Raw genomic sequence first — 22,449 nt, forward strand, 5'->3', positions numbered from 1 at the left:
TTGAAAAATAAACATGCACAGCCAAATAAAGCCTTTTTTTTTTCTTTTTCCAAAACACGTGACCTGCTATTTGGATCTCAACACCTGCCCTTCAGCAAGGCATGCTCAGCTGTGCAGGTGTACCTAATATTGTGGCCGACGAGTGCAACACAAATCTACCGTGCAGCTGTTTCTTACTGTAGTTTTGCAAAAACTACCGTAATTTCCGGACTATAAGCCGCACCAGCTAAATTTAGGGGAAAATACAGATTGCTCCATATATAAGCCGCACCCGACTATAAGCCGCAGGCATTTTGATGTGTAATTAGCGTAGTATATAGGGGTTCCTGCTACCACGGAGGGGATTGTCGGGACAGAGATGACTGTTTGGGTTCCATTTATTAACAATAAATCTTTCAATCATTCAATCAAACTTTCACATCTTTGACATGGCGAACAGCATTCGTGCAGAGTACAAATAATACGACGGTGCAAAGTAATACAAAGTGCTCGCCTGTACGTTATCAAAATAACCAGCCTAAGTCAGTCTTTAATCATTGTGTCATCGTCTTCCTCCTGCGTACTAAAACCACTGAAATCCTCTTCGTCGGTGTCGGAGAAGAACAGGCCGTAAATAAGCCGCACCCTTGTATAAGCCGCAGGGACCAGAACGAGGGGGAAAAGTAGCGGCTTATAGTCCGGAAATTACGGTAAAATAAGAACCTTTTTTTTATTTATTTATTTATTCTTTTATATATATATATATTGGTTTTATATGTTTTTTTAAACTATAATAAGAATGTATTTCTTTTTTTATATATTGGTTTTATATGTATTTATTTTTTTGTTTTTATTCAGTCATTGGTGGAGCTAAGGATAATATTTGAATATTGTTTTTTAATATTGTTGTGCAGCACTTTGGAAACATTTTGTTGTTTAAATGTGCTGTATAAATAAAGTGGATTGGATTGAAAAATAAACATGCACAGCCAAATAAAGCCTTTTTTTTTTTTTCTTCTCCAAAACACGTGACCTGCTATTTGGATCCCAACACCTGCCCTTCAGCAAGGCATGCTCATCCGTGCAGGTGTGCCTAATGTTATGGCCGATGAATGCCATAATAATTCTCATATAAATGCACATTTTTGTTTGACTTTTAAATGATGATTTTTGCATTAAAGTGTTTTTCTTCGCGGTCATGTGATGGGGGGAGCACATATGGTCATGTGACGTCACATTTGTGTGTGTGTGTGTGTGTGTGTGTGTGTGTGTGGGGGGAGATTAGAATCAAGGCGAGTGTTCCATTTAAAGTGAACACAACCAAGTCTTTTATTCTCGCCAAAAAAACAACAACAAAACAAAACATGCACGCCGCCACCGCCGCGACCTGCCTGCTCGCCGCCGGCCTGGGCTGCTTCCTGTACGGCCGCGATGTCTTACTATGGCCGCTCTCTCTGGCAGGATCCTCTTCCTCCATGCCCGAGCCGGGAGCTTCTCCGCGGCGGAGTCCGCAGGGAGTTCCGTTCAGCGACCTGCAGCACATCGTCAACGCCGACGGACAGCACCTGTTCTGCCGCTACTGGGAGCCCACCGGCCCGCCAAGGTTAGTCCAGGAGGAGGAGGAGGAGGGGCCAGAAGCTTGCTTTCATGTCGTCTTGTGCAAATGCAATGCTTTTACTTTCACTTACATGTTGGAACGAGTGGGTCGTGCTCTTACGTCTTTTATATCAGGGGTTGCAATGTTCCCAGCAAACGCAAAAACTCCCTGAGCATTGTTGCGTTTGACCAGATGTTCCTCCAAGTGGGATGTAAAATGCTGATCAGTCCCAAGTTCCTTAGATGACATATAAACGGACTCAAAGGTACCACCAAGCACAGTATAGGTATTTTGTAATTTGTTGTCAAATATTTGAGAATAGAGACCAGCCTCGAACAACACATACAAATGCGTAGCCCAAGTTGATCTGGCATTCCAAAGGAAAAAGCAACTCTTTTCACACAAAGAAAGCCCCCATCTCCCCCCTCCTCTCAACACTGATAAGAAGAGGGTGGATACAGACTCCTTGGAACAAAATCGACAATAATCCGACTCTGACACATTCCATAGTTTTAACAGCATTCAGTGGAGCCCAGGTGAGCAACATCAGACATGCACACTGGCTACACCAGCAGCACACCTGTCCCGAACCTGACTAAATAACACAGGGGTGGGCAATTAATTTTTACCGGGGGCCGCATGAGCAACCCGAGCACTGCTGGAGGGCCACATCGACAATATTTCAATTACATTTTGCTCAATATTATTTTTTATATATATACCGTAAGATAAATAATAATGATAATAATAATACTTTCATTTAACCTAACTTAACTTTATACCAAAAGCACTGCTTTGGAAATCATTTGTACCCCTTTCAGAGATCACATTTAGTTCCCCTTAAACATCCTCATGTTGCACAATGAAATGTAAGCATAGGATGAAGTGTGCATTCCTGTAACTTTCTCTAGTAACAGCATTCCATGATTAATATCAATAAATGAACATTAATAATAAATGACAGTAGAATAAGCACACGTATGACTGAGGAGTCATAGTGTAACTTTGTGTGGTGTTTTGAGTTGTCCGACTTTTTGTGTGGCCATAAACGCACCAGTGGTTTAGTGCTATGCGTGTTGGTGACAGATGACAAGTTGGTTTTGGCCTGGTTTGTACGGCAGAAAATGACTAGTTTTTCCAGATAGAAGTGTGAAAACTCATGTTTTTGGTGTGGTTATGGCCGAATATAAACAGTTTTGCTCAATAAAGTGATCGATATAATTCCTGTCCTCGAAGCATCTCGATAGACGTTACAATAATTGAACGGTGTTCAATTGAACGGTGTTGACGAACACCGTTAGGGCCGCTTGTTGTCACTGTCACTCAAAGTTGCATTGCAAAATTACACAGAATAAATGTGTTTATTTTGTTTAGAATTCAGATGGGATTTGATTTGGTGCGCGGCATATATTTGCTGTGCGCAGAGGACGCTTGAGTAGTGCGCAATTGCGCAGGCGCGCACCTTAGAGGGAACGTTGCTTGGCAGTCCATGTCTTGCTGAAAACACGCCATTCCTCATCAACTTTTCTCTTTTTAGCATCTCGGGTGTAAACCGTGCATCACTTGTCGCTGTGCACCTTCACTCACAGGTTACACCCGGACATACGCCCATGAATAACACTTTTCAAAATAAAAGCAGCACAGTTGTATTGCGCGCACGACATAGGTGGAGCCTATATCTCAGCTGCATTAAAGACATAAAAAGTAAAAGAAGTACAAGTTGACAACACATAATGATATAAATTAATATAGTGCATGATTGTCCAGTTTTGCCTGAAAGGGAGTGGGAAGAAGATAATTTATTTAATCCCACCCCCAGTTCTCCATTCAGTGATTATTCACATGAGTTCACTGTTACTTTGTTCAAGGATTATAATACAGATGTTGCATCATAGTGGCATTACCACAGGTAACAATAATTATTACACTGTAACAATAATTTGTATCAATGTAGGAATAATGAATATATCAACAATGGTAATAGACAACATAGCAATAATTGTGAGGAAACATTGAGCACATGTTAACACTTTGAGACAGAGTATAGCAGCAGGTCAAATTAAAGACCTTCATCTCTATATTTGAACCAGACCCCTTGTTTGTATAATAGTTTAAATCGATTAATAGTTTGGCATTGCTTGTGTTGTAAGTCCAGTTTGTGCCAGAGTTTTACTCCGCATACAGACACACAAAAACGTTTGAGCTTTCGGCAATAAGAAATATCCAAAGCCTCTCAAGTTATGAGCCTGCACTCGTCTTATAAAAAAAACCTTGTAGATAAGGCGGCAATAATTTGTTAAATGCTTTATATAAGATTATTAATGTATTATATTTAACAAGGTCATCAAATTCGAACAACTTTGATTGCATAGATAGATTATGTTCTAAATAACCAACGTTGTGAATGATCCGCACTGCTCTTTTCTGTAATATGATCAGAGGATGAATTGTGTTGTGGTAAGTATTCCCCCATACTTCAACACAGTATGTAAGGTATGGGAGTACCAAGGTGCAGTGTAGAGTACGGAGTGCATTTTCATTGAGGTATAGTTTTGCTTTGTTTATAATTGAGAAGCTTTTGGAGATTTTTGTTTTAATGTGTCTGACATGAGGTTTCCATGATAGTTTACTATCAATTATTACTCCCAAAAATGTATTCTCATTTACGATTTCAATTTGGGTACCATCAATACTTATTTTCTGTTCAGACGTTATGTTGCGATTTCCAAACATCACTATCTTAGTTTTATTTATATTCAAAGATCATTTATTTGTGTCCATCCATTTTTTAAACTATGTTTAGTTCTGTGTTTACTGTATTTATGAGCTCATTATAGTCAATCACTACTGTAGAATATATTTGTGAGAAAAATCTACTCCCAAGTGGGCCGGACTGGTAAAATCACGGCACGATAACTTAAAAACAAAGACGACTTCAGATTGTTTTCTTTGTTTGAAAATAGAACGAGCTCATTCTGAAAATGTTACGTTACGACGGGGGAAGGAGACGACACAACGTCAGGGATCATCAGTTCGATAGGTTTATTGAACCTGATGATGAGGTGTTGGGGTGTGTATGCTACTCTAAGTAAATGGTGCAAGACGATGTGTAGAGTTAACAATGTAAATGTTACCAGAGTTTGTTGTACGTGCGTGTTGGATGAATCCATGAAACAGGGGTGAACAAAAAGGACATAAGAGTCCTAAAAATGGGGTCCCACTGTAACATTTTTGGGGTCCCACTTTTTTGTAACCGTTTTGAAAACAAATATTTATTTATTTTGATTGTGATTACATATGGAGCAGGGGTCACCAACCTTTTTGAAACCAAGAGCTACTTCTTGGGTAGTGATTAATGCGAAGGGCTACCAGTTTGATACACACTTAAATAAATTGCCAGAAATAGCCAATTTGCTCAATTTACCTTTAACTCTATGTTATTATTAATAATTAATGATATTTACACTTAATTGAACGGTTTAAAAGAGGAGAAAACACGAAAAAAACATTTGAAACATAGTTTATCTTCAATTTCGACTCTTTAAAATTCAAAATTCAACCGAAAAAAAGAAGAGAAAAACTAGCTAATTCGAATCTTTTTGAAAAAATTAAAAAAAGAATTTATGGAACATCATTAGTCATTTTTCCTGATTAAGATTAATTTTGGAATTTTGATGACATGTTTTAAATAGGTTAAAATCCAATCTGCACTTTGTTAGAATATACAACAAATTGGACCAAGCTATATTTCTAACAAAGACAAATCATTATTTCTTCTAGATTTTCCAGAACAAAAATTTTAAAAAAATTCAAAAGACTTTGAAATAAGATTTCAATTTGATTCTACAGATTTTCTAGATTTGCCAGAATATTTTTTTTGAATTTTAATCATAATAAGTTTGAAGAAATATTTCACAAATATTATTCGTCGAAAAAATAGAAGCTAAAATGAAGAATTAAATTAAAATGTATTTATTATTCTTTACAATAAAAAAATAAATTTACTTGAACATTGATTTAAATTGTCAGGAAAGAAGAGGAAGGAATTTAAAAGGTAAAAAGGTATATGTGTTTAAAAATCCTAAAATCATTTTTAAGGTTGTATTTTTTCTCTAAAATTGTCTTTCTGAAAGTTATAAGAAGCAAAGTAAAACACATTATGAATTTATTTAAACAAGTGAAGACCAAGTCTTTAAAATATTTTCTTGGATTTTCAAATTCTATTTGAGTTTTGTCTCTCTTAGAATTAAAAATGTCGGGCAAAGCGAGACCAGCTTGCTAGTAAATAAATAAAATTAAAAAAATAGAGGCAGCTCACTGGTAAGTGCTGCTATTTGAGCTATTTTTAGAACAGGCCAGCGGGCTACTCATCTGGTCCTTACGGGCTACCTGGTGCCCGCGGGCGCCGCGTTGGTGACCCCTGATATGGAGTATATTATGAATAAATTGAGAACAGGAAGTGAACAAAAAGTTTTAGCGACTGGTATGTAAAAGAATAGAATAGAATAGGATAGGGTAAGGATTAAATAAACTCTGCTTCTTCCTACTCCTTTTCGAACATGTTGAAATGAGAAAGTGGAAATTGTGATGTATCATGTTGTATGCTTGCATGTTCCAAAATAAACTCAAACTCAAACTCAAATGATAAATTAAATTAAAGTACCAATGATTGTCACACACACACACTAGGTGTGGCAAAATTATTCTCTGCATTTGACCCATCACCCTTGATCACCCCCTGGGAGGTGAGGGGAGCAGTGAGCAGCAGCGGTGGCCGCGCCCGGGAATCATTTTTGGTGATTTAACCCCCAATTCCAACCTTTGATGCTGAGTGCCAAGCAGGGAGGTAATGGCTCCCATTTTTATAGTCTTTGGTATGACTCGATGTATGCATTATCCTGTTATATCTCACATTCTATATTGTGTTTTGGAAAAAAGGTTGTCATAAACGTTACTTAATTCATAAAAAATTAAAAATATACACAAGAAAACACTTTTTATGCATATGTTATAAACGTTTATTCCCTTTCTTCTATCCTTCATGGATCGAAACTTCACCGCTGCCGGTATTTTTTTCACATTTTTTATTGTAATATTTTCAGAATGTGTTTGTTCTATTTTTGGCCAAAGTAAGACAAAGAAAACAATCTGAAGTGGTTTTTATTTTTTAGATTTAATGCCATGATTTTAATAATCCAGCCCGCGTGTGCACAGATTTTCCTCCATGCGGCCCCTGAGCTAAAAAATGAGTTTGACACCCTTGTATTAGCATATCTAGAAAATATCCATTTTTTTCTTTACCAAGAAGCACCTCAGAAAACACTTGGCTCTCCAAGTACCGCCATAATGACCAACATTACAATACAGTAGCGTAGTAGGCCTATGTATTAATTTAAAACAAGGCAGAGGTTTTATTTAACAAGTATATTGAATATTTTTGGCCATCGTACCATTACACACAGTTTGAACAGTAACACTGTTTGAATATAGATACATATAAATAATGAATCAAATCTTTGGCGCACCGCTAGATGGAGCCTGTACCACCGTTTGAGAATCTCTGATCTAGATAAACCCCCTTAAGTAATTCGTTTGTTTGCTAAAAAGTAGAGATGGCATTGATGGCATTTTTCGGCCGATAAAATCAGCAGGCCGACATTATCGGCCGATAAATGCTCTAAAATGTCATATCAGAAATTATCGGTATCGTTTTTTTTATTGTCGGTATCATTTTTTATTGTATTATTTATTTATTTTTAGGTTTGGTGGACAAAATGAGACGGAAAAAAGGAGTGGCATAAAACACGTCCTAGAAAGTCAGAGAAAGTTATACATGTAAACAAACTACGGTGAGTTCAAGGACCGCCAAAATTAGTAGGACAAAACGGCGCTCGTCAAATACTCGAATCAGTGAAGCCTGTTTAATATAAACAGTGTGATTTATAACAATTATGGAGGTTTGTGTCATGTTTGTCCTCCTACAGAAACCATATTAAAACAAAAAATATATTTTTTCCCCGCCGATAAATGCTTTAAAATGTAATATCAGAAATTATCGGTATCGTTTTTTTTATTTTAATTTTTTTATTAAATCAACATAAAAAACACAAGATACACTCACAATTAGTGCACCAACCCAAAAAACCTCCCTCCCCCCATTTCTTTCTGTTATCAATATTCTGGTTCCTACATTATATATCAATATATATCAATACAGTCTGCAAGGGATACAGTCCGTAAGCACACACGATTGTGCGTGCTGCTGCTCCACTAATAGTACTAACCTTTAACAGTTAATTTGACTAATTTTCATTAATTACTAGTTTCTATGTAACTGTTTTTATATTGTTTTACTTTCTTTTTTATTCAAGAAAATGTTTTTAATTTAATTATCTTATTTTATTAATTTTTTAAAAAAGGACCTTATCTTCACCATACCTGGTTGTCCAAATTAGGCATAATAATGTGTTAATTCCACGACTGCATATATCGGTATCGGTGGATATCGGTATCTGTAATTAAGAGTTGGACAATATCGGCAAAAAGCTATTATCGGACATCCCTGATAAAAAGCTATTTTTTCCTACAAAAAGTACCAACAAATTCAATATAAAGTGGCCAGAATATGAAATCAAATAGTCATATATCCTGTTATTATTCACTTAAATATGATTTTAAGTCTGTCAAGTTCTCCTTTACTTCAGGGTGTAAACTAGGCATCCTCTGATTCACTTCATGGATAATACGAATCACATTTTTATTATTGTCAGTGCATCTTCTGGGGGTTAAGACTCCCCCGTCTTTAAAAACTAATGACGCCTCTGTTTAAAACTTTATTCAAGAGTGCTTGAATGCACCACGGGTATGTGTTATGTGTTCCAAAGTGTTCCATGCTGGGTTTGCGTTTGCTGCTATCGATGTGGAACAAACCGGTTTGCATACTGGATAGGGTGTGTCAGTAGTCTTGAGACATTCTTACATTTATTCAAGCAAGCTTATTATTAACTTTTGTTTTTTTTGTCATAATGAAATACAATCATGTGTGCTTACGGACTGTATTTTGGGTTGGTGCACTAATTGTAAGTGTATCTTGTGTTTTTTATGTTGATTTAATAAAAAAAGAAATAATAATACTTTTTTTTTTTTTTTTCCTGTGCGGCCCGGTACCAATCGATCCACGGACCGGTACCGGGCCGCGGCCCTGTGGTTGGGGACCACTGATATAGAACATGCTATACGTTTACCAAACAATCTGTCACTCCTAATCGCTAAATCCCATGAAATCTTATACGTCTAGTCCGGGGGTCGGCAACCCGCGGCTCTAGAGCCGCATGCGGCTCTTTAGCGCCGCTCTAGTGGCTCTCTGGAGATTTTTCAAAAATGTATGAAGAATGGAAAAAGATGAGGGGAAAAAAAATCCATTTTTTTGTTTCAGAATGTTTTCTGTTGGAGGACAAACATGACATAAACCTCGCTAATTGTTATAAATCACACTGTTTATATTAAACATGCTTCACTGATTCGAGTATTTGGCGAGCGCCGTTTTGTCCTACTAATTTTGGCGGTCCTTGAACTCGCCGTATAGTTTGTTTCCATGTATAACATTTCTCCGACTTTCTAGGACGTGTTTTATGCCACTTTTTCTATCTCATTTTGTCCACCACACTTTTAACGTTGGGCATGAGTGCACAAAGGTGAGTTTTGTTGATGTTATTGACTTGTGTGGAGTGCTAATCAGACATATTTGGTCACTGCGTGACTGCAAGCTAATCGATGCTAACATGCTATTTAGACTAGCTATATGTACATATTGCATATGCCTCATTTGTAGCTATATTTGAGGTCATTTAGTTTCCTTTAAGTCCTCTTAATTACATTTATATCTCATGACACATGTAATATGGCTTTTAATTTTTTGCGGCTCCAGACAGATTTGTTTTTGTATTTTTGGTCCAATATGGCTCTTTCAACATTTTGGGTTGCCGACCCCTGATCTAGTCTCTTACGTGAATGAGCTAAATAATATTATTTGATAGTTTACGGCAGGGGTCACCAACGCGGTGCCCGCGGGCCGTAAGGACCAGATGAGTAGCCCGCTGGCCTGTTCTAAAAATAGCTCAAATAGCAGCACTTACCAGTGAGCTGCCTCTATTTTTTAAATGTTATTTATATACTAGCAAGCTGGTCTCGCTTTGCTCGACATTTTTAACTGTAAGAGAGACAAAACTCAAATAGAATTTGAAAATCCAAGAAAATATTTTAAAGTCTTGGTCTTCACTAACTGACAAAGAAACAGATAACAGATTTGGTGTCCAGTTCAAAGTGTGACATGATTTATTTAAAAATTTGAGAGTTGACTTTTGTATTTTACATGAGTTATTATTTGTACAAACATGGTGCAAAGTAATTCATGATTTGTTCCAAAATGTTAGTGGCTAGCTAGTTAAAATGGGATATTGTGAGTTCACAAGACTGTCTTAGAAGTGATCATTTGAAAATGTTCAATTTGAAAAATGTGCACTTAGAGAAAATATAAAAATAAAGTGTTGCATTTTGATATTTATCTGTTTCCATCTATATTCATTGTGAGAAATCATTAAGACGATCAGTGTTTCCACAAAGATAAATATCATGAATTACTAATAATAACATAGAGTTAAAGGTAAATTGAGCAAATTGGCTATTTCTGGCAATTTAATAAAGTGTGTGTTAGGACTTGGTCTATGGCGTGGTTTGTTCTCCCGTGGTGCAAAGGAATTGGACCAAACGTGGCGTGCAGGTGAGGACATGTTTAATATATTAACTCAAAAAAGGCTCAAAAGGGGATAAACAAAAAGCGCTCACAGCGGAGGGAAAAAACTTGACTATGAAAACAAAAGGCGCGCACAATGGCGGAAGTACAAAACTAGACTATGAAAACAAAACACTAGCACAAAGGCAAAAAACTATGAACAATAACAAAACTTACCGACATGACAAGAGGGGCAAAAGGAAGCGCAGCATGGATCATGAGGGTGAACAGAGTGATGTCGCCAGGCCGACTGCCTGGCAACAATGGCCTTAAAGGCCTACTGAAAGCCACTACTAGCGACCACGCAGTCTGATAGTTTATATATCAATGATGAAATCTTAACATTGCAACACATGCCAATACGGCCGGGTTAACTTATAAAGTGCAATTTTAAATTTCCCGCTAAACTTCCGGTTCGAAACGCCTCTGAGGGTTGACGTATGCGCGTGACGTCAATCATTGAAACGGAAGTATTCGGACACCATTGAAGTCAATACGAAATAGCTCTGTTTTCATGTCATTATTCCACAGTATTCTGGACATCTGTGTTGGTGAATCTGTTGCAATTTGTTCATTGCATTATGGAGAAAGAAGCTGAGCAAGCAAAGAAGAAAGTTGTCGGTGCGAAGTGTCTATTTTGCGAGGGAAGTCAGCAACAACACGTACACAGCCGGCGCTTCTTTGTTTACATTCCCGAAAGATGCAGTCAAGATGGAAGAACTCGGACAACAGAGACTCTAACCAGGAGGACTTTGATTTGGATACACAGTTGCGATAACGTGAGTACACAGCTGCGCTTCCAAACATTTGATCGCTTGCTATAACTAGCTCGAGCTAGTAGCTAGGAGCTAGCATTAGGATTAATTTGTGGCATATTAAATATAAGCCTGGTTGTGTTGTGGCTAATAGAGTATATATATGTCTTGTGTTTATTTACTGTTGTAGTCATTCCCAGCTGAATATCAGGTCACCCCCGGCTCTCACAGCATCTTCCACTCCCCACTAGTCCTTCACTTGCACTTTCCTCATTTAAAAATATTTCATCCTCGCTCAAATTAATGGGGAAATTGTCGCTTTCTCGGTCCGAATCTCTCTCACTTCATGCGGCCATCATTGTAAACAATAGGGAACTTTGCGTATATGTTCAACTGACTACGTCACGCTACTTCCGGTAGGGGCAAGCCTTTTTTTATCAGATACCAAAAGTTGCAATCTTTATCGTCGTTGTTCTATACTAAATCCTTTCAGCAAAAATATGGCAATATCGCGAAATGATCAAGTATGACACATAGAATAGATCTGCTATCCCCGTTTAAATAAAAAAATTTCATTTCAGTAGGCCTTTAAATACTGGTGACATGATTAGTGAAAACGTGAGACAGGTGCGTGACAAGACAGGTGAAAACTAATGGGTGACCATGGAAACCAAACCAAACAAGGAAGTGCAACCAGGAACTAAAAAAAAGAGCCCAAAACCCAAGCAAAACAAAAACATGATTAACACAGACATGACAGTGTGTATCAAACTGGTAGCTCTTCGCATTAATCAGTACCCAAGAAGTAGCTCTTGCTTTCATAAAGGTTGGTGACCCCTGGTTTACGGTAATGTGTTAATAATTTCACACATAAGTCGCTCCTGAGTATAAGTCGCACCCCCGGCCAAACTATGAAAAAAAACTGCGACTTATAGCCCGAAAAATACGGTATGTCACACCATAACAACAGTAGAAGCGTGTTTTGCACAGACTAGTAAAGCACTTATAAGCCAAACTCATTATAATTATAATTATGTAAATCTCGTTTTACCAGCTGCGCGAAGATCTCGTACTGGGTGTTGTTGACCCCGTTAGAATTCAAGAAGGGCTTACAACGCCCGAATGTTTTGACACTGAGAGGAAAGCGTTAAAAGAACACAACGTTGATTGAATGGCAAATAATCCTGCAGCGTGTCCGTGCACTCGGCTCACAAAATGCACCTCAACACACTCATGAGAACCACGTGACTAACCCCCCCCCCCCATCCCCGACCTCCTAATAGGTTTTTCTTTCTAATCTCTCTCCCGAAATGGGCTGCAATCGGCCTCTTTGCACACGCTCCGCAATATGGCTGTGGCGGAGAAAAGAAACACAGATGCCGCACATTGACTCTGTGTGAGCATGTAATTGCACGAGGTGTGACGGTGCAGAAGACATAACAGAATGTGAAGGCCCACAAAAACACCTTGAGTCAAGATGATATGCAGAACCTCTTTTTTCTATTTTTTTTTTTTGCACATACTACATCTCACCCACGTCGGCACAGTGGTGACTAATTAGCAGACAGGATGTCTGGGTAATTAAAACATAAATTAATTCAATGGCCATGATCTGTGTGACAGCAAACAGTTGTTGTTTTTTGTGCCTATTCACACATATTAAAAATGCAATTTCAATATTAACTAGAACAGGGGTCACCAACGCGGTGCCCGCGGGCACCAGGTAGCCCGTAAGGACCAGATGAGTAGCCCGCTGGCCTGTTCTAAAAATAGCTCAAATAGCAGCGCTTACCAGTGAGCTGCCTCTATTTTTAAAATTGTATTTATTTACTAGCAAGCTGGTCTCGCTTTGCCCGACATTTTAATTCTAAGAGAGACAAAACTCAAATAGAATTTGAAAATCCAAGAAAATATTTTAAAGACTTGGTCTTCACTTGTTTAAATAATTCCATTCATTTTTTTACTTTGCTTCTTATAACTTTCAGAAAGACAATTTTAGAGAAAAAAATACAACTTTAAAAATTATTTTAGGATTTTTAAACACATATACCTTTTTACCATTTAAATTCCTTCGTCTTCTTTCCTGACAATTTAAATCAATGTTCAAGTAAATTTATTTTTTTTATTGCAAAGAATAATACACACATTTTAATTTAATTCTTCATTTTAGCTTCTGTTTTTTCGACGAAGAATATTTGTGAAATATTTCTTCAAACTTATTATGATTAAAATTAAAAAAAATTATTCTGGCAAATCTAGAAAATCTGTAGAATCAAATTTAAATCTTATTTCAAAGTCTTTTGAATTTCTTTTAAAATTTTTGGTCTGGAAAATCTAGAAGAAATAATGATTTGTCTTTGTTAGAAATATAGCTTGGTCCAATTTGTTATATATTCTAACAAAGTGCAGATTGGATTTTAACCTATTTAAAACATGTCATCAAAATTCTAAAATTAATCTTAATCAGGAAAAATTACTAATGATGTTCCATAAATTATTTTTTTTAATTTTTTCAAAAACATTCGAATTAGCTAGTTTTTCTCTTCTTTTTTTCGGTTGAATTTTGAATTTTAAAGAGTCGAAATTGAAGATAAACTATGTTTCAAAATTTAATTGTCATTTTTTTCGTGTTTTCTCCTCTTTTAAACCGTTCAATTAAGTGTAAATATCATTAATTATTAATAATAACATAGAGTTAAAGGTAAATTCAGCAAATTGGCTATTTCTGGCAATTTATTTAAGTGTGTATCAAACTGGTAGCCCTTCGCATTAATTCGCAGGAAATTATTTTTCATTCCGACACGTGAGCGCTCTGACAAGAACGAGGCAGTAAAAATACAAACAAAATTGAATGGCTTTAACTGGGAAATGAGTTGTGTTATTTTCCCCATAGATATGGGGAAAATGCCGGATAGTCGAACCTCGGATTCAGGAGGAACAGTGTGGTTTTCGTCCTGGTCGTGGAACTGTGGACCAGCTCTATACTCTCGGCAGGGTCCTTGAGGGTGCATGGGAGTTTGCCCAACCAGTCTACATGTGTTTTGTGGACTTGGAGAAGGCATTTGACCGTGTCCCCCAGGAAGTCCTGTGGGGAGTGCTCAAAGAGTATGGGGTATCGGACTGTCTGATTGTGGCGGTCCGCTCCCTGTACGATCAGTGTCAGAACTTGGTCCGCATAGCCGGCAGTAAGTCGGACACGTTTCCAGTGAGGGTTGGACTCCGCCAAGGCTGCCCTTTATCACCCATTCTGTTCATAACTTTTATGGACAGAATTTCTAAGCGCTGTCAGGGCGTTGAGGGGATCCGGTTTGGTGGCTGCAGGATTAGGTCTCTGCTTTTTGCAGATGATGTGGTCCGGATGGCTTCATCTGGCCAGGATCTTCAGCTCTCACTGGATCGAGTGTGAAGCGACTGGGATGGGAATCAGCACCTCCAAGTCCGAGTCCATGGTTCTCGCCCGGAAAAGGGTGGAGTGCCATCTCCGGGTTGGGGAGGAGATCTTGCCCCAAGTTTGAGGAGTTCAAGTATCAATCAATGTTTATTTATATAGCCCTAAATCACAAGTGTCTCAAAGGGCTGCACAAGCCACAACGATATCCTCGGTACAGAGCCCACATAAGGGCAAGGAAAAACTCACCCCAGTGGGACGTCGATGTGAATGACTATGAGAAACCTTGGAGAGGACCGCATATGTGGGTGACCCCCCCCCACCCCCCACCCTCTAGGGGAGACCGAAAGCAATGGATGTCGAGTGGGTCTGACATAATATTGGGAAAGTCCAGTCCATAGTGGATCCAACATATCAGCGAAAGTCCAGCCCATAGTGGATCCAACATAATAGTGAGAGTCCAGTCCATAGTGGGGCCAGCAGGAAACCATCCCGAGCGGAGACGGGTCAGCAGCGCAGAGATGTCCCCAACCGATGCACAGGCTAGCGGTCCACCCCGGGTCCCGACTCTGGACAGCCAGCACTTCATCCATGGCCCACTCGGAGTCTTGTTCACGAGTGAGGGAAGAGTGGATCGTGAGGTCGACAGGCGGATCGGTGCGGCGTCTTCAGTAATGCGGACGCTGTATCTATCCGTTGTGGTGAAGAAGGAGCTGAGCCGGAAGGCAAAGCTCTCAATTTACCGGTCGATCTACGTTCCCATCCTCACCTATGGTCATGAGCTTTGGGTCATGACCGAAAGGACAAGATCACGGGTACAATGAAATGAGTTTCCTCCGCCGGGTGGCGGGGCTCTCCCTTAGAGATAGGGTGAGAAGCTCTGCCATCCGGGAGGAGCTCAAAGTAAAGCCGCTGCTCCTCCACATGGAGAGGAGCCAGATGAGGTGGTTCGGGCATTTGGTCAGGATGCCACCCGAACGCCTCCCTAGGGAGGTGTTTAGGGCACGTACGACCGGTAGGAGGCCACAGGGAAGACCCAGGACACGTTGGAAAGACTATGTCTCCCGGCTGGCCTGGGAACGCCTCGGGACCCCCCGGGAGGAGCTGGACCAAGTGGCTGGGGGGAGGAACGACTGGGCTTCTCTGGTTAGGCTGCTACCCCTGCGACCCAACCTCGGATAATCGGAAGAAGATGTATGGATGGATGGATATTTTCCCTATCTAACTGCTGACTGACCAGCAATAAGACGAGAACGCAAACTCTTCCTCTCACAGGAGGCCTAAAATAACTCTTTGTGGTGCAGCTTTGGATGCCTGAGATGAGTAAGGAACCTTCTCTGCCACAAACATGCAAGCATGTCGTCACTTTTATGAATAATTCTGTGGTGAGTCAATATTGGCTGAGCGCATTATCTCTGTTTGGACCCTGCTTATTCATCCTTTGTCTCTTTTCTCTCTCTCTGTGTGAGATACCAACACCGCGAGTATACCCAGAATCCCACGGGACACTTTAGCCAGCATGTAATTACATTCCTCGCCGAGCGCCAAAGGTTATACTCGCCGAAGGAAGAAGCATTTTCCCTCAAATTGGACCCTCAGTGGTTATTTACAGCTAGAATTCACCAACTCGAGTATTTCATATATATTTTTTATATATATTTTTTTAATATATATATATATATATATATATATATATATATATATATATATATATATATATATATATATATATATATATATATATATATATATATATATATATATATATATATATATATATATATATGAAATACTTGACTTTCAGTGAATTCTAGCTATATATATATTTTTTTTATTTTATTTTATTTACATAGAAAAAAAAAAAAATACTTGAATTTCAGTGTTCCAGTGGCTATCCATTAGATGGCAGTATTGTCCTGTTTAACTTCTCCGTTCATGATGAGTATATCATTTCGGCCGCCATGTCTGTAATTTCCTCGTTCTTCTGCTTCGTCTCCTTGTTGTGTGCGCAGTTGTGCACTCTATAAAAGCCCTAGATGTTATGACGTCTTTGGGCAGGCAAGCTGTTTATATTGTGGGAAAGCGGACGTGAGAACAGGCTGTCCCCACTCAGTCTCAGGTCCGCATTGAGCTGGAGGGGGCGTGGCCTCCAGCTCCGGCTGAATACCGGGAGTTTGTCGGGAGAAAATCTCTGCCGGGAGGTTGTCGGGAGAGGCGCCGAATATCGGGATTCTCCCGCTAAAAACGGGAGGGTTGGCAAGTATGGTTTATTTTTACCCTTCGCGTTCATATTTCACCGTGTTTGTTGTATTTTTGTTGTGTTTCGCTTGATTGTAAAATATGTGGATGGAGAGGGGGTGTGACGTTCATATGTTGTCAATATTCTGTGTTTTATCCTTCATAGTTAATATTGTGAATCCAATATTCTTTATTTCCATGTACATTCTGGCTTTTGCATGATATACTAGTTACTATGGTCATCTAATTAGTTGCTATGGTAATCCAATTAGTTACTATGGTAATCTAAGTCACAGCAGCTCAGACGAGGCACCAAGCAGTGTGGGTGGGGAGCGTTTCCACGGAGAGTTTCCAGAGCAAGTCTGAAAATGCGGGTGTCAGGGACAGATGCGGAAGGAGATTTTTACAACAAAGTTCAAAATCTTAGTGATATATCAGATATATAAGTGGACCCCGACTTAAACAAGTTGAAAAACTTATTCGGGTGTTACCATTTAGTGGTCAATTGTACGGAATACGTACTGTACTGTGCAATCTACTAATAAAAGTCTCAATTAATCAAAAAATCAGATGGTAGTTGGGTTTTTTTACCCTTCGCGTTCATATTTCACTGTTTGTTGCATTTTTGTTGCGTTTCGCTTGATTGTAAAATATGTGGATGGCGAGGGGGTGTGACGTTCATATGTTGTCAATATTCAGTGTTTTATCCTTCATAGTTAATATTGTAAATCCAACAATTTACAAAAAAATTATTGTTACAGTTAGGGATGTCCGATAATATCGGCCTGCCGATATTATCGGCCGATAAATGCGTTAAAATGTAATATCGGAAATTATCGGTATCGGTTTTTTTATTATCTGTATGGGTTTTTTTTTTTTTTTTTTTTTTTTTTTTTTTTTTTTTTTAATTAAATCAACATAAAAAACACAAGATACACTTACAATTAGTGCACCAACCCAAAAAACCTCCCTCCCCCCAATTATTTCTGTTATCAATATACAGAAATAATTGTGGGGTCAATTAAACGCTCAAAATGGGCAGAAAAAGAGAACTTTCATCTGAAACTCGACAGTCTATTCTTGTTCTTAGAAATGAAGGCTATTCCACTAAATTGTTTGGGTGACCCCAAACTTTTGAACGGTAGTGTACGTCACAGCAGCTCAGACACACCTCATGTATCACTATATCCCCAACATAATCATTTGATATTGTAAGGATCAGCATCTTCTGCAAACTATCCACTTTGCACGCTAGCATCCCTCATTCCAATGCCTTATGGATGGTTTTTATTGTCATCACCAGCAGTAAAACTGCACGGGGATGTGCTGTTACGTGTCGATAGGCTGCTTTTCTTTGGATATTACTGCCATCTGCTTCCAAATGAGCTCCGAGCTGCGAGGGAAGGCAACAACCAGCAGTCAGGGTAATGAATTGTTATGTGCAACATTGGAACTTGCAGGCGTCTGATAATGTAAACGTCACATTTATCTTTGGACTGCAGGGGCATTTTTTTGTTCAGTGGCAATGCACACATGGAGTGTTTGTAGGTCACATACCGACGTGTGTGTGTGTGTGTGTGTGTGTGTGTGTGTGTGTGTGTGTGTGTGGTGTAAATGTCATCAGCAGCGGGCATACAGTATGTACTGTACACACAACAAAGATGAATGTGCAACATAAAGCAGCTCGTTTTTGCAGAACAGTTCTTTGGTTACACTTTTTGCCTCTTAGAATCCGAATTGTTTATTATTTCCCAACGTGTCTGTAGGGTAGTTGCATTTAAAAAAAATAATCAAAACTCATCTAGGAAAGCAAGCAAAAATGTTTGAATTTATAGAAAATAGGGACAGGCAATATGGCTAAAATTTTGTATCGTGTATTTGTATCGAACCGTTTCGGTACAGGGGTTCCGGTTCGGTTCGGAGGTGTACCGAACGAGTTTCCACACGGACATATTAAAGGCCTACTGAAATGAATTTTTTAAATTTAAACGGGGATAGCAGATCCATTCTATGTGTCATACTTGATCATTTTGCAATATTGCCATATTTTTGCTGAAAGGATTTAGTAGAGAACATTGACGATAAAGTTCGCAACTTTTGATCGCTGATAAAAAAAAGCCTTGCCTGTACCGGAAGTAGCGTGACGTCGCAGGTTGAAAGGCTCCTCACATTTCCCCATTGTTTACACCAGCAGCGAGAGCGATTCGGACCGAGAAAGCAACGATTACCCCATTAATTTGAGCCAGGATGAAAGATTTGTGGATGAGGAACGTGAGAGTGAAGGACTAGAGTGCAGTGCAGTACGTATCTTTTTTCGCTCTGACCGTAACTTAGGTACAAGCTGGCTCATTGGATTCCACACTTTCTCCTTTTTCTATTGTGGATCACGGATTTGTATTTTAAACCACCTCGGATACTATATCCTCTTGAAAATGAGAGTCGAGAACGCGAAATGGACATTCACAGTGACTTTTATCTCCACGACAATACATCGGCGAAGCTCTTTAGCTACGGAGCTAACGTGATAGCATCGTGCTTGAATGCAGATAGAAACAAAATAAATAAACCCCTGACTGGAAGGATAGACAGAAAATCAACAATACTATTAAACCATGGACATGCAAATACACGGTTAATGCTTTCCAGCCTGGCGAAGCTTAACAATGCTGTTGCTAACGACACCATTGAAACTAACTTAGCTACGGGACCTCACAGAGCTATGCTAAAAACATTAGCTATCCACCTACGCCAGCCAGCCCTCATCTGCTCATCAACACCCGTGCTCACCTGCGTTCCAGCGATCGACGGAGCGACGAAGGACTTCACCCGATCATAGATGCGGTCGGCGGCCCGGAGATGTAGGAAGTCAAGGTGAGGTCGGCGGCTAGCGCGTCTGCTATCCATCTCAAAGTCCTCCTGGTTGTGTTGCTGCAGCCAGCCGCTAATACACCGATCCCACCTACAGCTTTCTTCTTTGCAGTCTTCATTGTTCATTAAACAAATTGCAAAAGATTCACCAACACAGATGTCCAGAATACTGTGGAATTATGTGGTGTGAAAAACTATGAGAAACCTTGGAGAGGACCGCATATGTGGGTAACCCCCCCCCCCCCCCTCTAGGGGAGACCGAAAGCAATGGATGTCGAGTGGGTCTGACATAATATTGTGAAAGTCCAACACATCAGCGAAAGTCCAGTCCATAGTGGGGCCAGCAGGAACCATCCCGAGCGGAGACGGGTCAGCAGCGTAGAGATGTCCCCATCTGATGGACAGGCTAGCGGTCCACCCCGGGTTGGGAGCGGAGTAGAAAACACACAACAACAGCAGTTCGTCTGCCGTAAACAGCAATGTTGTGACACTCTTAAACAGGACAATACTGCCATCTACTGGATAGCCTCCAGAACACTGAAATTCAAGTATTTCTTTTATTTATATGTATAATAAAATAAATATATATATATAGCTAGAATTCACTGAAAGTCAAGTATTTCATATATATATATATACATATACATACATATATATACATATATATATATATATATATATATATATATATATATATATATATATATATATATATATATATATATATATGAAATACTTGAGTTGGTGAATTCTAGCTTAAATATATTCCCCTATTAACCACGCCCACAACCACGCCCCAACCACGCCCCCGCCCCACCCCCGACCACGCCCCCACCCCCACCCCCCACCTCCCGGTATCGGAGGTCTCAAGGTTGGCAAGTATGCTTCCAACATGACTGTGCACCAGTGCACAAAGCAAGATCCATAAAGACATGGATGACAGAGCCTGGTGTGGATGAACTTGACTGGCCTGCACAGAGTCCTGACCACCTTTGGGATGAATTAGAACGGAGACTGAGAGCCAGGCCTTCTCGACCAACATCAGTGTGTGACCTCACCAATGCGCTTTTGGAACAATGGTGAAAAATTCCTATAAACACACACTCCGCAACCTTGTGGACAGCCTTCCCAGAAAAGTTGAAGCTGTAATAGCTGCAAAAGGTGGACTGACATCATATTGAACCCTATGGGTTAGGAGCAGGACAGAGCTAGAATGTGTCAGCAACAGTATCATTAAAACTTGTAAATAAAACAAGACCATTATAAACAAACACATACGCTATTATGTTACCATCTCGCACATAAGACCGGGGTCGAAGGTCACCAGCCTGTGAAAGGCCCCTTTCAGGAAAAACCAGGAAGTGGGTGAAAGGTGCCAGGCCGAGGCAATGATTGACAGAGCTTCTAACAGATGTCCTGCTGGGGCTTTGAAGCGGTCAACAAGTGGTCTGTGCACGTCCAGGTCATGTTGTGTAAACGGGTCACTGCCATACTGACTGACGGATGTCTGGGTTAACTTCCTTCCCTCTTTGACTTTGTGTTCCCCGCTGCTTGTGTTGGGCTTTAAAGCATGGACACGGCACTGACTGGAGGGCCAGTGCAGGAAGACGTGATGAATTATGCAGGAGACAAGATAAGTTACAACTTATTGTCTTCATGGCTCAGTTACTTGCTGTTTGTTTGCAAAAAAAAAAAAAAAAAAAAAAAAGTACCAACCCTTTGGGGTAGTGTTTGTCCCGATACCAATATTTTGGTACCGGTACCAAAATGTATTTCGATAGTTTTTGGTACTTTTCTAAATAAAGGGGACCACAAAAATGGCATTATTGGCTTTATTTTAACAACAAATCTTAGGGTACATTAAACATAAGTTTCTTATTGCAAGTTTGTCCTTAAATAAAATAGTGAACATATAAGACAACTTGTCTTTTAGTAGTAAGTAAACAAACAAAGACTCCTAATTTAACTGCTGACGTATGCAGTAACATTTATCATTCTATTATTTTGTCAAATTTGTTAAGGAAAAGTGGTAGAAAATGAATTATTAATCTACTTGTTTATTTACTGTTAATATCTGCTTACTTTCTCTTTTAACATGTTCCATCTACACTTCTGTTAAAATGTAATAATCACTTATTCTTCTGTTGTTTGGATGCTTCACATTAGTTTTGGATGATACCACACATTTGGGTATCAATCCGATACCAAGTTGTTACAGGATCATACATTGGTCATATTCAAAGTCCTCATGTGTCCAGGGACATATTTCCTGAGTTTATAAACATAATATACAATTTTTTTTAAACGAAAGAAGATTTTGTGATGCTAAAAAATATCGATGTAATCAGAATCAGAATCAGAAATACTTTAATAATCCCCGAGGGGGTGGGAGGGAGTAAAAAAATATCCAGTCAAAGGCTGGACTCCAGGGAGGGGGTCCAGACTGAGGCCAAGGGAAAAAAACTCATAGCCATAGCACACATAAACATGTTACATAGAATCAACAAAACTTGCAACAGAGGGGAGGTATGAGTTCTGAGCCATGCCATAAGGCCTTTGAAGAGTTCAATGTTTGGCCTTTGACCAATCCTCTGTGAGTTTTGGGTCATTGTCCTCTTGGAGGACCCGTGACCAAGCTTTCTGACACCCGGGAACACATTATTAGCACACATAAACATGTTACATAGAATCAACAAAACTTGCAACAGAGGGGAGGTATGAGTTCTGAGCCATGCCGCCGTAAGGCCTTTGAAGAGTTCAATGTTTGGCCGTTGACCAATCTTGGGTGAGTTTTGGGTCATTATCCACTTGGAGGACCCGTGACCAAGCTTTC

At 39.4% G+C, this 22,449-nt stretch overlaps 1 protein-coding gene across 3 annotated transcripts in view; it reads left to right on the forward strand.

Annotated features, from left to right (window-relative positions):
* The window catches only part of mgll (monoglyceride lipase), a 76,126-nt gene that overhangs the window by 5,714 nt on the left and 47,963 nt on the right, over positions 1-22,449 (forward strand). For 2 of the 3 annotated variants that reach the window (XM_062054604.1, XM_062054605.1), the window contains exon 2: positions 1,441-1,582. In XM_062054604.1, the coding sequence (XP_061910588.1) occupies positions 1,441-1,582 (142 nt within the window). Of the gene's footprint in view, positions 1-1,260; positions 1,583-22,449 lie in introns of those variants that run through there. The other variant, XM_062054603.1, reaches the window with a different exon arrangement.

The sequence above is a fragment of the Entelurus aequoreus genome, linkage group LG07 (assembly GCF_033978785.1).
Source record: "Entelurus aequoreus isolate RoL-2023_Sb linkage group LG07, RoL_Eaeq_v1.1, whole genome shotgun sequence".
NCBI lineage: Eukaryota > Metazoa > Chordata > Actinopteri > Syngnathiformes > Syngnathidae > Entelurus > Entelurus aequoreus.